The 14117-nt window shown below is 41.5% G+C and overlaps 1 protein-coding gene across 3 annotated transcripts; it reads right to left on the reverse strand.

The window, feature by feature from the left end:
- Positions 1 to 460: 460 nt before the first annotated feature.
- On the reverse strand, positions 461 to 13820 carry hck (HCK proto-oncogene, Src family tyrosine kinase). Of its 3 annotated transcripts, XM_064298105.1 has the most exons (14): positions 13592 to 13819; positions 11683 to 11807; positions 10953 to 10992; positions 9888 to 9984; positions 8470 to 8565; positions 7764 to 7867; positions 7220 to 7369; positions 6673 to 6825; positions 6170 to 6352; positions 5649 to 5725; positions 3233 to 3386; positions 2685 to 2816; positions 2104 to 2324; positions 461 to 2071 (listed from the first exon to the last, which is right to left on the reverse strand). In XM_064298105.1, the coding sequence occupies exons 2-13, from the start codon at positions 11797 to 11799 to the stop codon at positions 2122 to 2124; spliced, it is 1506 nt and encodes a 501-aa protein (XP_064154175.1). In that variant the 5' UTR covers positions 11800 to 11807; positions 13592 to 13819; the 3' UTR covers positions 461 to 2071; positions 2104 to 2121. The 3 variants fall into 3 exon arrangements, with proteins under 3 accessions (XP_064154175.1, XP_064154176.1, XP_064154174.1); XM_064298106.1 differs by having other exon boundaries at positions 461 to 2324; positions 11683 to 11800; positions 13588 to 13820; XM_064298104.1 differs by having other exon boundaries at positions 461 to 2324.
- Positions 13821 to 14117: the final 297 nt, after the last annotated feature.

Below are 14117 nucleotides of genomic sequence, written 5' to 3' on the forward strand. Positions count from 1 at the left end.
CCATGTCCGTGTGGGTTTCTTGCGGGTACTCCAGTTTCAGTTTTCCTCCCACAGTCCAAAGACATGCAGGTAGACCAATTAGAGAGTCTAAATTGCCCATAGGCATGAGTGTGTAAATGAATGGTGTGTGAGCCCTGCGATAGACTGGCGACAATTCCAGGGTGTATTTCTACCTCTCACCTAATACACGCTGGGATAGGCTCCAGCTCCCCCGTGACCCTGCCCAGGATAAGTGGGTATAGATAATGGATTAATGGATAATAACAATAATAATCATCAAATAAACAAAGAAATACTGATATATTGTAACTACCACATACATTTCTGAAATAGGATGGTCTGATTTCACAATATGGAGAAAACGTCATGTACAATACTTGTTCCAAAAATGTACTATCAGTACACACTGACCAGAAATAGGCTACTACAGAATGAATTGATGAATAAATGAATCAACAAATGAGTCAACAAATCTCTATAGTGAACTAAATCAAGTAACTTAAGTCATTGAAATGTCAGTGGGTCATTAATTACATTACCTGCATATCCTGTAACACATCATTTTATTACAAAAGAGTGTAACCGCACAGCATGAGTTAAAATATGTGAATTCCCTCCAATGGTATATATCAGGTGGACTGCAAAGAGATAGTAATGTCGCAACCAAATTACCCTACAAGATTGCTGAATGTCATTAAATCTGGATATTGTTCAATCAGTGGATCTAGAGGGCTTGTCCACAACTAATGCAATTGAGAGTATTCTTTGATTGGTTATAGATGACTGTTCTTGAAAATAAGTACCGTAGGTTGCCTTCCACCCATACAAGACGTTCCAAGTGATTACAGTAGAGCTTTAGTAGGGGGCGTGGTTAAGTGAGTCACTGAGGTGGACATATGGGCTTTGTAGTTTGTGTCTTTCGTAGGGCATGGTACCTACAGGTGCAATCTGAGAGTGCATTCTTAACTGTTGGCTAACCTGGGTGGTGCTTCTAAGAATTTCTTCTAGAACAGAGACAATGCCTTATAAGGCAAACAGGGATTAGGGTGTGCATGTGTGTGTGTGTGTGAGAGAGAGAGAGTTAGAGAGAGAGAGAGAGAGAGAGAGAGAGAGAGAGAGAGAGATTTTATCTTAAATTTAACTGTTTGTTTTACAATAGGACCTTTCTGATAGGACCTTCCTGACAGTAGACAGCACAGCAATGTTGTATCCCATTAAAATATACCTGAGTAAATGCATACACTACATTAGTTTTACTGTACAAATACCACTAAATAATGATTAATGCTGTTGAAGACAACAAGATAATCCCACCAAGTCCCAAGTCTCACAGGTGATGATACGTTTCGCTCCAACAATAGTGATTAAGATACATATGATAAGTGCATTCCCTCCATATTCCCATATGATATGGTGAGCTGTGTGGGGAAGCAGGGGGGATTGGGTGCGTGTTTCTATCTCTGTGGGCGGGGACAACGGTTGTTTTGATATTCAAAGGTGGGATGTCTGTTTAGGTCTGATGTATTGTGGCAAAGATGCTCATCCTGATTTTATATTTCAATTTCATGTTTTTGGTCTTGTTTTAAAGAGAAAATAGATGTTTCTCAAGCAAAGAAAAGCATTCCAGTACTTCAAATGATAATTACAAAAAAAAATTGTCTACGATATGAAAATGAGATTTAAACACAAAATTTAAACAGTTGATTTTCAAATGCAGTATCTTAGAAGATGCACAATAATATGTTAATTTACCACAACCCTTTTAAATTCAGCATTTAACCAGTGTGTGTGTATGTGTGCATGCATGTGTGTGTGTGTGTGCGCGCGCCTTTATCTGTGTGTGCTGTGTATCTTTCATTATAAGTATCTGTAAGACTGTATGTGTTACCCCACCAACACATTTCCGTGTTCATTCAATATGAATAGTAAAGATAAGTGGTAAGACCCAGGGACTTTCATTACAACTAAAGTATAATTTTTCCTGTGCCTGTGTATCTTTACCAGTTATGAAATTGACTGTGTGTGTGTGTGTGTGTGTTTGTGTGTGTGTGTGTGCATATGTGCGTGTATGTGTGTGCGTGTGTGAGAGAGAGAGGGCGTACATGTGTGCATATCATGATGTCATGGTTGTTGTTGGTATTGAGTCTCTGTGGCTGTGTAGAAGTCTTCCAGCACACTTTGTAGGTACTCGAAAGTGGGCCGGTCCTCTGGTCTGCTTTTCCAGCACATCAGCATAATATCATAAAGCTCCTGCGGACAGTTGTCCATGCGCTGCATGCGGTAGCCCCTCTCCAGGGATCGAATCAACTCCGAGTGTGGCATTCCTGGGCCAAATGCACACAGTAATTAGAGATTCGGTAACATTAAAAAAATATTATTGAGTATAACATCTTAGTGCCACCTTTCTCCTGCTGTGTTTCAGTTATAGAATAGAAAAACTTTACTTTTCTTCAGGAACTTCAAGAAACTGTTATAATTGTTCCCACAGTATCTTAGTTACTTGGTACCAATGATCTTTTCTGTAATATGCTGTTTATTTTAGGGGCAAATGCTCTTGAAGTTGTCAGCTTTTGTGTTGGGCTCCCTCTGTGTGGTGTCTACAGTCTAAAATGGTGTTAAAAAATTATTGTGAAAAAATTATTGTGTCACAGTGACCTGTTTACTGGGGCAACTCATCTACGTACCTGGGTATGGGGTTCGTCCATAGCTGATGATCTCTGTTAGAAGGATGCCAAAGGACCACACATCAGACTTGATGGTGAAGGAGCCGTAGTGGATGGCCTCTGGTGCAGTCCACTTGATGGGGAATTTGGCTCCTGTGACGGCAGGGAGAGGCTGTTAAATGCTAGTGTCCCATCATGACAGAAATTCTATATTTACGGTTGGGTCACTGAAAATGTGTTCAATCATTAGGTGGGAAGTGAGCTCAGAAATGTGGGAATCACTGTACCAGGCAAAAGCAGTATCATGATTCAAAGGCTAGGCAAGAAAGTCATTCATATCGGAGCTAAATTTTGCATGATCATGGGATTTGCAGCAGTTCTGCCAGGGGCCAGCAGGTGGCACTGTTGGTCAATGATTCTTCCAAGTGGTGTTGTCCCTAATGCTTGGATTGGCTGATTTGCATGGACCAGTATTCTGTAGATTTGTGGGGTGTGTGCTGAACTCTACTATGGATGTTGAAAGGTTGATCACCTAATATTAAAAAAACAGTTCCAGGCCCTTGGCTCACCTTCCCGGGCACTATATTCATTGTCCTCGATGATGCGGGCCAGGCCAAAGTCAGCGATCTTGCACGCCAAGGTCTCAGAGACGAGGATGTTGGCAGCTCGCAGGTCTCTGTGGATGTAGTTCCTTTGCTCAATGTATGCCATTCCCTCTGCAATCTGGGAACACAGTACAGCAGTGATCAGAAGACTCAGCAGTTAGATCCTTCCTGCTTTCTAGTGTGCAACGATAAGCATTCCTCCAGACGCAGTGCAAGTCATCTCATCAGATCACTTCTGCTCAGAAGATACAGCCACCCTGCAATGTTCAGATGACTGTGACAACATGCAGTTCGTTTACTAGGTAAAGCTGATGTGGTGCCCTGCGACAGATTTGCCACCTGTCCAGGGTGTATTTCTGCCTCTCATCCAATGCATACTGGGATAGGCTCCAGCACCTCTGACGACCCTGACCAGGATAAGCGGGTATGGATAATGGATGGATGGATGGATGCTGATGTGGTACAGCAGTGATCTTTCAGTGTGAAGGCTAAAACTATGAAAATGGCTTTCTAATCAGACTCATGCGCCATCTCAGGAGAAACCCCAATAGGTGTGCATAACTAATTATGGGACATGTACTCTTAATATTTTCTTAAACCAGCACTCCAACTCAGGAGATGGCACATACATTTTCTTCTAGCATAAATACAGCAGCTCAGATCTCGCAGTAAGGTATAGACCTATAATTTGGAGTTGGAATGCATTAACGCAGTATCAGAATAACAGTATCGAATTGCACAGTAGTGTGAACCTGTCTCAGATTCTTTCCTCTTTCCTCTTGTAGGGCTTGTGTGTCGATCTCATGAATATTTATCTCTCACTCTCTCTCTCTCTGTAAAATTAGATAAGTACAATGTTCTGCTTTTTAAACTTCCTCTGCTCCTTTTTAAAACCTAATTTATGGTCAACACTATGAACAGAGACACTTTGAGTTCCACAGTATACCGGGAAAAGGATACAAAACATTTTTTGCCAGAAGTAGATAAATATACTGCAGTCTTACCCACATGCGTGCATGCGTATGGCAGAAATACATACTCTTGCACATGCACATACGTGCATTCTTGCACACGTAATCCCACACACAGAGGCAGTTAATACAAAATGAGCTCATTTGAATATTGAAATTGCTTCACAGGGGAAAGGCCTGCTTTATTGTTTAAAAAGAAGACACTGTGTAACCATGCACTACAGTGTATCAGAGCACAGGGCTGATCAGTGAATAATTCTGCCTTTGTTCATGGGCTTTACTCTTATAGTGAACACAGAGCTTGTGTTTGGGGATTATTTCCTGACAACCTGGATTATGATGAAGCCCAGTGTGAGTCACACTGTGTGTGTGTTTGTTTGTTTGTCTGTTCTTCAGAGTTTCTGTGTGTGCTTGTCTTTGTTCTGTGCATAATTTGTTTCACCCCATGCTGTAATTTGTGTCTTTGTGCCAAAGGCCCTGTTCACACCAGGCGTTAAAATGCGTCTTGGGTGATCCGATCACAAGTGGACAGCTCTAACTACAGGTGTGAACGCACCCACGACGCATTGAGGACGCATTGAGATCCGATCACTCAGACCACATTCGTAGGTGGTCTGGGTCGCATATGGCCACATTTTTTAGCAGTGTGTACACGAATGCGTCCTGGGCCACATTGAAGGACCGCCTAGTCAACCGACGTCCTCCGCTTGAGCGGAAGTACGCACTCATTCGCGCGCCAACGGCGTCATATTAAAGTGCGAAACAACCAGAAGAAGCCACACCGAATAACGAAATAAACGAGACAAAGTTTTAAAAAACGATACCATGTCATTCTACAGTTCCCTGCTTGTTTTGTTGTTGTTTGTCTGTGCCTCTTTTTGTCAGTGTGTCTGTTAACTCTTAAGCGCACATGGTCTGTAATGCCCGTTTTATGCCCAATCACAACCTTGTGTTTGTAGTTTCCTTGTCAGACTGTGCCTCACACTGCTCCCCTTTCAGCTCTCTCTGTACTAAGAGCTGAGGGTGCGCCCCTGCCAGCGAGCGGGTCTTACCGACCCGAGAACAAATTATGTACAAATGTGGCCAGGTCCCTGCAGCCCTGAGTATGCCAGCAGCACATAAACCCATCTTCCAGACTTCTGTCATTGTAAATCATGAATAGCAAATCATTAACAGTGCCATTCCAAAGCCATATATGGTCTGTAAATTACATGATTGTTCAGGAACTGGGCCTGAAAAGAAAACACAGGGAATGTCTGGATCATTGTAGTTACTAGTATGTGCCTTTGGGTGAAATTCAAGTACAGGGTCTGTATAGTGCGTGTGTGTGTATGTGTGTGTGCGTGCGTGCATGCTTGCGTGTGTGTGTGTGTGTGTGTGTGTGTGTGTTTGTCTCCAGCAGGACTCACCTGTGCGGAGAAGTCTATGAGTTTTGGGAGCTGGATACGGCTTCCCTCATTACTCCTCAGGAAATCCAGTAAACTGCCTGTCGACACATAAGCCAAAGAGGTTAAATTATTTTTTATTACATGTACATCTCCCACATTTCATCTAGTAGTTGGGATCCAATGACAGTTAGATATGTCATTACAGCCGGGGTGTACTGTACATAGTTATCATAATATTACGTGACATGTAGAGGAGGAGTATGAACACTTGATAATCCTTACCCTCTCTCTTCATGAGCTCAGTAAAAGTGTAGAGAGAAAGCCACAGACAAGGTGAAAGGAGATGAGCCATTTATTAAATGGTCCTGATGTTTGTAATCTGATTACATAGGGAAAGGGTTACTTTCTGAGCATTCTTTACCTTTCCCAACAAACAGCTAGACCAGTAGATTACGAAAATATGTGGAGATAAAGACAGGGAGAGAGAGAGAGAAAGAGTTAGGATAAAGTCAGCAAGAAACAGAAAAGAGGTTACTGCTTACCTTTCTCCATAAATTCTGTGATAATGTAGATGGGCTCCTCCTTGGTAACCACGGCATTAAGCCGCACCAGCTTGTCGTGCTGTAATGTCTTCATCAGGTTGGCCTCAGCTAAGAAAGCTTCCACTGACATACTGTTTGGCTTCATTGTCTTCACTGCCACCTTTGTGTGGTTGTTATATGTGGCTGGGACAGGGCAAAGCAATGAAAGAGTATTATTGCACTACATCTCCAGGGAAGCCTAACTGTGCTGATTAGACAAGAACCTTTCACTTATTTGAAACATAATCCAATTTAAAGTTGACAATCACCTGAATATGTCTAAATATCGTTTATTGATACATTTAAATTCAAATACAAATGACAGAGGACCACACTCAATATAAAACAGTTTGTGTGCTCTATGAAAATGCAGCCAGTACAAATATTTGAGCTAAAGTCAGATGACTGAAGAAAACCCATTAGGTTTCCAGTTCCTTTGTTTACATGCCGCGATTTTGGCTTACCCATCCAGACCTCCCCAAACTGTCCTGCACCCAGACGTCTTTCCAGCCTCAGAGATTCCCGAGGGATCTCCCACGCATCCTTCTCCCAGGGCTTCTGCGGTTTGGGACTGAGGCATGGGACCGTCAGAGCTTGGCACAGCCCATCAGACTGTTCTGTACAGACACACAGTCACACCAACATTTAGATGAGCATGCGCACATGCATGCATGTACACACGCACACACACATACATACACAGGTATTCACAGTCACACACACACATACATACACAGGCAGTCACAGTCACACACACACATGCATACACAGGCAATCACTGTCTCTCTCTCACACACACACACACACATGCATACACAGGCAGTCACAGTCACACACACACATGCATACACAGGCAATCACTGTCTCTCTCTCACACACACATACCCTCACACACACACATGCAAACAGAACACACATTATAATTGGTTTCTGTAGTACATTCAAAATATTACAAAAAAACTCATAACACAGAACTTCTCCGGACATGTCCTGCCAGCAGAGGGCACTCACTCTTGTAGTGGCTGACCAGGTCCTGCAGAGTGCTAAAGGTGATCCTGGGAGAAATGTAGAAGCCTCCATCGTCCAGAGTACGAATCTTGTAATGCTTGACCCTGTCACCAAATTTAGCATCTCTGTCTCTCACCGACAAGGAGTAACTGCCTGTGAGAAATAACAATGCCTAAGTTCCTCACAGAAATAGATATGGTTACCAGATTAGGTAAAAGGTCAGGTTGATTTGTAAGGTAATGTTACCCAATGGTGTCCTGAATGGCCAACTTCCCTAACTTTTTGTACGATCACAACAGCCTCTCTATCATATGTATGTAACTGCCCTTTTATTTGAAAAAAATTCTAATCTGCCCTGCCCTGGGTATAGATATTGGATGGATGGATGGATGGATGGATGAACAATAATATTTAATGTCTAATGCACCACACACCAATAACTGAATAAGACTCAAAGTAGAACCACAGACAAAATGAAGAATTACTGCTTTCATCCCATATTCACAGTGGTTACACAGTGACAAGTGCATCCAGTCAGAGGGCTTACCTTTGGGGGTTTCACTGTCTCGGATCATAAAGGACCCAACGCAATTTCCTGAGGCCAGCAACTGTCTCTCTGCATCTTTCCTGCTGATACCTTTGAAGAACCACCTATGAAGCAATAAAGAGCTCAAATCTATTCACATGTGGACAATTTATTTTAACTGTGTCTGCTATAATGAATAACCAAACATAAATAAATAAATAAAAACTCTAAATATGCTTACACTAAGGCCATTCATCTTTCTGTTTTCTGCTATCATTTCAAATATTTGATTTCATTCTGAAATTTCCTGCCACTAACAGACAGATAAGCAAAACTGTTTGCATTAAAATCACTCGAATAAAAACACATTTATTACACAACATGGTTACCATTTGCATTCATGTTCTACATCAACTCATTAGCATAGTCTTGTGGTTCACCACTCTTTCGTCTGCTCTGTTCTTGTTTTTTATCTGTATTATTTTGTGGAACATCTCTGGGTTCTCTGCAATGTAATCATGCAAAATGAACATGCTTCATCTTTGAAGACGTACTATATTATTGTACTTCTTTCCAAACTTGCATTTAAATGAACCTGGTGGCTCTGTAACATCCTTAATATTCCAATTTTTATTGCAGTCGGAATCATGGTACATTTTCTCCAGATTAGCCACACTTTAACTATGCCTTCAGACAGTATCTTATTTGTTGTAACCAGTGTACTCACTCCTCTGTCTCCAAACTGTCTTTAGCTACATAGTTACTGGGGATGTAGCCCTCATTTCCTGTACTGATAGACACTGCATTCCACCACTCCCCTGACCTGCAGAGAAATGAAGGACAGAGAGAGAGAGAGAGAGAGAGAGAGAGAGAGAGAGCCCTGCTTTAACAGTGAAAATAACAATATCCTCATCAATTGAAATATTATTAAATACAAAATGTGATACGGAATGATCAGCAGAGGGAAGACATGGTAATTGAAGATGGTAGCTTCGCTTCGAGTCCCTGTGCCCAACAGTTGCTTACACTAGTGAGTTGGTCAGTTATAATGTCCTCTGTAACTGTAACTGAGTCAGGTCATTCCCACTCCAGAGTAACTCCTATTCAAACACAAATGACATTTAGCCAGCAAGGCATGTGTCCATCTTGCCATTGGGTTTCCTCCGGAAGCCCTGAAAGGCTGGGTAAGACTCACTAGCTCGCTAGCTACAGGAATCATATTACGCCTCATGTCAAGGAATAATGAGGCTCTAGCAAGCTCTTGGACAGTGTAGATCCATTCCACATTAGGCACTCCCCACCTTCCATTGCATTTAGTGTGGAATAGAATGTCTCTAGTGGCGTGTTTAAGCCAAACCATTTCCTGACAAAACATACTGCTCTATTGGTTAGCTCATTTAATATACTGCGTGGAATATGAACATTAGAGAAAAGGACGTTCAGACAGAGCCAGCTGCCCTATTGCCTCTAATTCCATAATCACTGGCAATAGCAATATATCAGTCATATGCAGCTTAGCAGTAAAATCAGAGAGAATGTCATTAACCTGCTACTTCCATTCACTGGCTATATATGTCCGATGTATGTATATGTCTCCAGCAGAGAATATACACAAATCTGGTTTTACGCTATACTGACATAATCTGTGTACCCCTGCATACACACACACACACACACACACATACACGCACAGAGGCAATCCCACAGTGCCAAGGGATAGTCACAGAGCATGATCTTCCTCGCCAACATATAGATTCGATCATATCTCCACTGTGAATACACAGATCTGGTTACAACTAATGTAGCTCCTGAGATAAGCTTGAATTTGACTCTCACCATGTTGACACTAGAAACACCACCTCTACTTTCCATTCTCTGCTGGCATAACTAAATGGCGATGTGATGGGATGAGGAAGTTTGTTGTTCACAAAATGACTGACTGATACTTTTGTTCCCGCCCGCAGGGCATTACCACGTTCTCTGTCAAAATGAAGCAAGCATGCGCAACATGGCCCCCAAAGTGAGACAATGATGCCAGCAACATTCAAAATCCATGTAAAATATTTTGGAGTCATCTTAGGAGTGTTTTCTTACAGGGATATCGTTTCAGTCCTGTGGCTAATGGACTATGCAAGCAACACTCACTCTTGAAGGACTTTCAGTCTGTCCCCCTTTTTGAAGCCCAAGTCTCCTTCATGCATGGCCTCATAGTCATACAGCGCAATCACAATGTTTTCTGGACCTACAGGGAAAAAAGGGGAGCAGGTAAGCATGCAGGGAATTAATCATATTGTCTGCACTTAAGCTTGAATTAAATATCATGTAATCAGGCTAAAGGAGGCATACAGAATGTTACTGAGCAGGCTAATACCCACAGAATCCACCACTTCCTTGCCACTTACTCAACCCAGCTTCTGGTCTGGGTATTAGATCTCTTTTCTCAAGTACCAAAACTCCCTCCTCGCTGAGCTCCCTGCCTGTGCCATCAGGCCTCTGAACCTCATCCACAACATTGCTGCTCTTCAAACTTCCAGCCTCCCTAGGCTCAGCCATGTCACTCCCCTTCTCATCTCCCTCCACTGGCTACAGATATAGGCTCATTGCACACTGTTTGTGAATAGTTTGTGCTGGGGGCATACACACACCACGACGTTTGAACTCAAAACACGGCCTATTTTTTGCTCATCTCTTGTTCAAAAAGGCTAGTTTCAAACAAAAAGTTTGATTTCATTTAGAGTATACTGGCACCTTTAGAAATACCTTTAAATTCAGAACACTTATACGAAAGCTTCTGAACATTGCAGATATTTTAGAGGTAAAATTCCCTTTAAAAGCAAATGCTTCTGTAGGTTGGTAGTGTTACAACCTGCGGTACAAGAGGTTTCAAAGAGAACGTGGAGGCAGACACTGAATTGAGTCTCTGAAACTGTCTCACACATTATAAACCATAAATGAGGTGACATATCGTGGGAGTAACCTAGGCCTTGACAGTTTGTAGCACAGGACGAGGTAGTGTCAGCTCGACAATGTTAGGTTATTTCTGTCTATACTGGGTGGCCTGGTGAGTTAGAAAGTATGTTAGCCCTGCATTATGGAAGTACTTTTAACCCATTGAAATTTGTACTACTTAATTTTGATCTTACTGATAATAATTGCACAAACAAAGCGCTCTGAAGCTGGGAAGCTCCTGATTTATGTTCTGCCACTCACCGTCAGTGCAGACTGGGAGGTTGGAGGAGCTGGTTCTGTTCTGTAGAGAGGGCAGGAGAAAGAAAGTACATGCTATTAGCTGAAATAGCATCATGCTAACTGTGTTAACCAGAGTTAACCTCTGGGAATAATGAATGAAGAAGTGGCACTGTAAGTCATCATAGTTCGGCTGGCAACAGCCAACAATTCAACAGTGTAATGTTTATGAACAGTTAGGGCATGTCATAAGAAGATACACATTGGAACACATCACTCTATCTTTTCAAGCTCTCTCTCTCTCTTCCCCTCTCTCTCAAAAGCAAGTGTCATCACTATAGGTTACAGTAAACAAGGGAAGGCAAATTTGACACATTCAGTAGGGCAATATTACCCTAGCTGGACTTTTCTGACTTTGTAAAAATCTGTTAAACTGCATTATTTCCAACATTTCCAAAAAATAAAAATAAAAAAAATAAAAAATAAATAATGACCACATAAAGGAGTCAACTACCAGAGTTCCGTAATTCAAGTTTTGATGTAATCTTCCCACCCCAGCCCCCTTTCACGTTTCTAAAAAATACTGAATACCTCAGAAATCATAGGGTGTGCCAGGCTTGACATCAGCCACCCTGACAATAATGCTGCCCTCCATGTTCTCCTTAACATACACCTGTTCTCTCCTCACCTTTTCCCTCCTTACCCGAACCTAGTTGTATCCCATGTAGCAAACCCAACACATGTCTCTACTCACTGCCTTGTTCCCGGATGTGGGATCTTTGACATAGTGGGGTGCCTGAGCCTTGTTCAGGAAGTCGTCGTCTATCACTTTGTTGATAGCCTTCTGCTCCTTGGATTCAATGCAACCCATTCTGGAACCTGTCAGACACAGTGCATGCACTCACTGGGACTATTCCTCTTGTAACTGCTGCACACTGTAATATGTTTGCTATATGGCATATATGCGGCAAATAAATTCGTGTTGCAGTGAACTACTGAAGATAAATTCTTACCTAGTACCAATGAGTACCTTACATTAGGTAAGGCTACCATCATAGAGGGACAATACTACACCTACCATTGGCTCCACTCCTTTACACTGCAACACCAGACATGTGCCTACAGCTGAAGGCAATGACCTCGTTAAGCCCTAATGAAAGAAGTTCTCACACTACTGTGGAGTGTATTTGTTGATTGTTTTAAATGAAAACTTTTCTTGTCTTAGTGTGACAGATTTTTGTAGGACTGAGTTGTGTTTTGACTTGCACCTGTGACAAGACTGTGCACTGTGTGTTAGCATGAGGATGCAATGTAGAAGCAAGCAGCATTTAATTCAAGGAGAGATTCCAAAACAAGAACCAAGGGAACTGGTGTTCTGACAAACTGACCTACCACTCAAAATGAACACAATGAGCTACCCAATCAATGTCTGAGTAACCTGCAGTATTTTACATATGAACCCATTCTGACATGTCATCTCTATATGAAAGAATGAGCTATCCAGTAAGTAACCCATTTTATTTAGGAGCCCATTCTGATAGGGTATTTGGGTATTTCTATATGATAGGATGAGCTACGCAATGTTTTATTTATGATCCTGTATGTACTGTACCCTCCGGTCAGTCTGTGTAGTCCTTACACAGACAGTGATTTTCTCTTTAAGAACATTGAAGCGAATCTGATTATATCATCTGCGACAAACAGACGAAGTCTCTCTCTGAAGCAATTACAGTAGGTACTGCCGACTTAGCTTGCTTTGCGGTGACTAAAACCTAGTTCATCCCACGTGGAACTTAGATTCCAGTGCTCCCTTGGCTGACCACAAGAAGCTGTAGCAAAACCAACTTTTACAACCAACCTTCAGACGACGATAATGGAAATGGCGAAGAAAAAATGTATAGGCCTAAATCACACTTGCCATCCTACGTAAATATCAAAGACAGAGCAAAGCAGCATCCACATGTGTTACATGGATGTAAATTATGTAGCCTACTTCTTGCAGTAAAACACTGGACCACAAAAGAGAATCAGCCTTCTCCAAGGAAACAAGCTCGCAAAACAGAAGTTAATTGTAACTTTCCCCAAGTGTGTGTCCCCCGAGCCGATATTATTATTATTATTATGCGAAGGATCACCGAAACAGCGATGGTACATTAAAACACGTAGGTCTGCACGAGCATTCGAATTCCAAATCGACAGCATGCAAGCACAAATTGTATAAATAAATAAAAAGATAAATAAATAGAGGCTACTGAAAGCCAAGTGCCAAGCAGACAGTAAATCAATGCAGGCACATTGTTCAGTTAATTTATCACTAACGCCATTTATTTATTCGTTCATTTTCCTGCTATATTTACTCCGTTACAGTTTATAGAATGCGGACGAGTGTCATAATTTATTTAGATATCATTTATAGTTTATATTTGACCCATTTTTGACATTTTTTTACGAACAAGAGTAGCTTAACTAATGTCCCTGAAATAAAAGAGGCTATTTTCTTTCTTCAGTAGCCTATTTAGTCTATTTAGTCGACTGCCTTTGCAATATTAAATGAACACTTATTGACTAATTCTATATTTTAATATCAGTGTATAAAGTGAGGAAACGGTGGTTAATTGTTTAAATAATTTCCAGAGACGATTCTACAGAAGACTCATACTTACTTCTTCAAATCAGATGTTAAATCTTAGTATTATCCGGGAAAATGAAGCAGCCTATATTCCATCGAAAGGTTATTTTTAAAGTATGTATAGACCAATTTTTGAAGGCCCCTCTATTTATGATATAGACGATTCCTCCATATCGTTCACTTGAGAAGTGCCGGTGGAGTGAGTACATAGGATGTTAACAATCAGCACATGAGGAAGTTACATTCTCCCAATAGTGCAGTCATCAGAAAAAAAGGTTCTTTGAGACCGGCGGAGGGCTTCCTCACCGCACGAAGAGAAACTTCCGCATGCATAATTAGGCTTCATCACGAACGGTTAGAAAAAAAGAATCGGCTGCACGACTACACTAGGAAGGACACAGAGGAACGAACTCGGGCATACTGTTTTAAGTTGTACTCCTCTTTTGATATGATACTGAGGTCAGAATAATTATGAACTGAAAAATAGTTTTCCATACATATCTACCTTATCCATGCACATGTTTTGAGAATGCCATCTTAATTTCTAAGGCAAACTGCGC

This window comes from Anguilla rostrata, chromosome 11, assembly GCF_018555375.3.
Source record: "Anguilla rostrata isolate EN2019 chromosome 11, ASM1855537v3, whole genome shotgun sequence".
In the NCBI taxonomy this organism is placed as follows: Eukaryota; Metazoa; Chordata; class Actinopteri; order Anguilliformes; family Anguillidae; genus Anguilla; species Anguilla rostrata.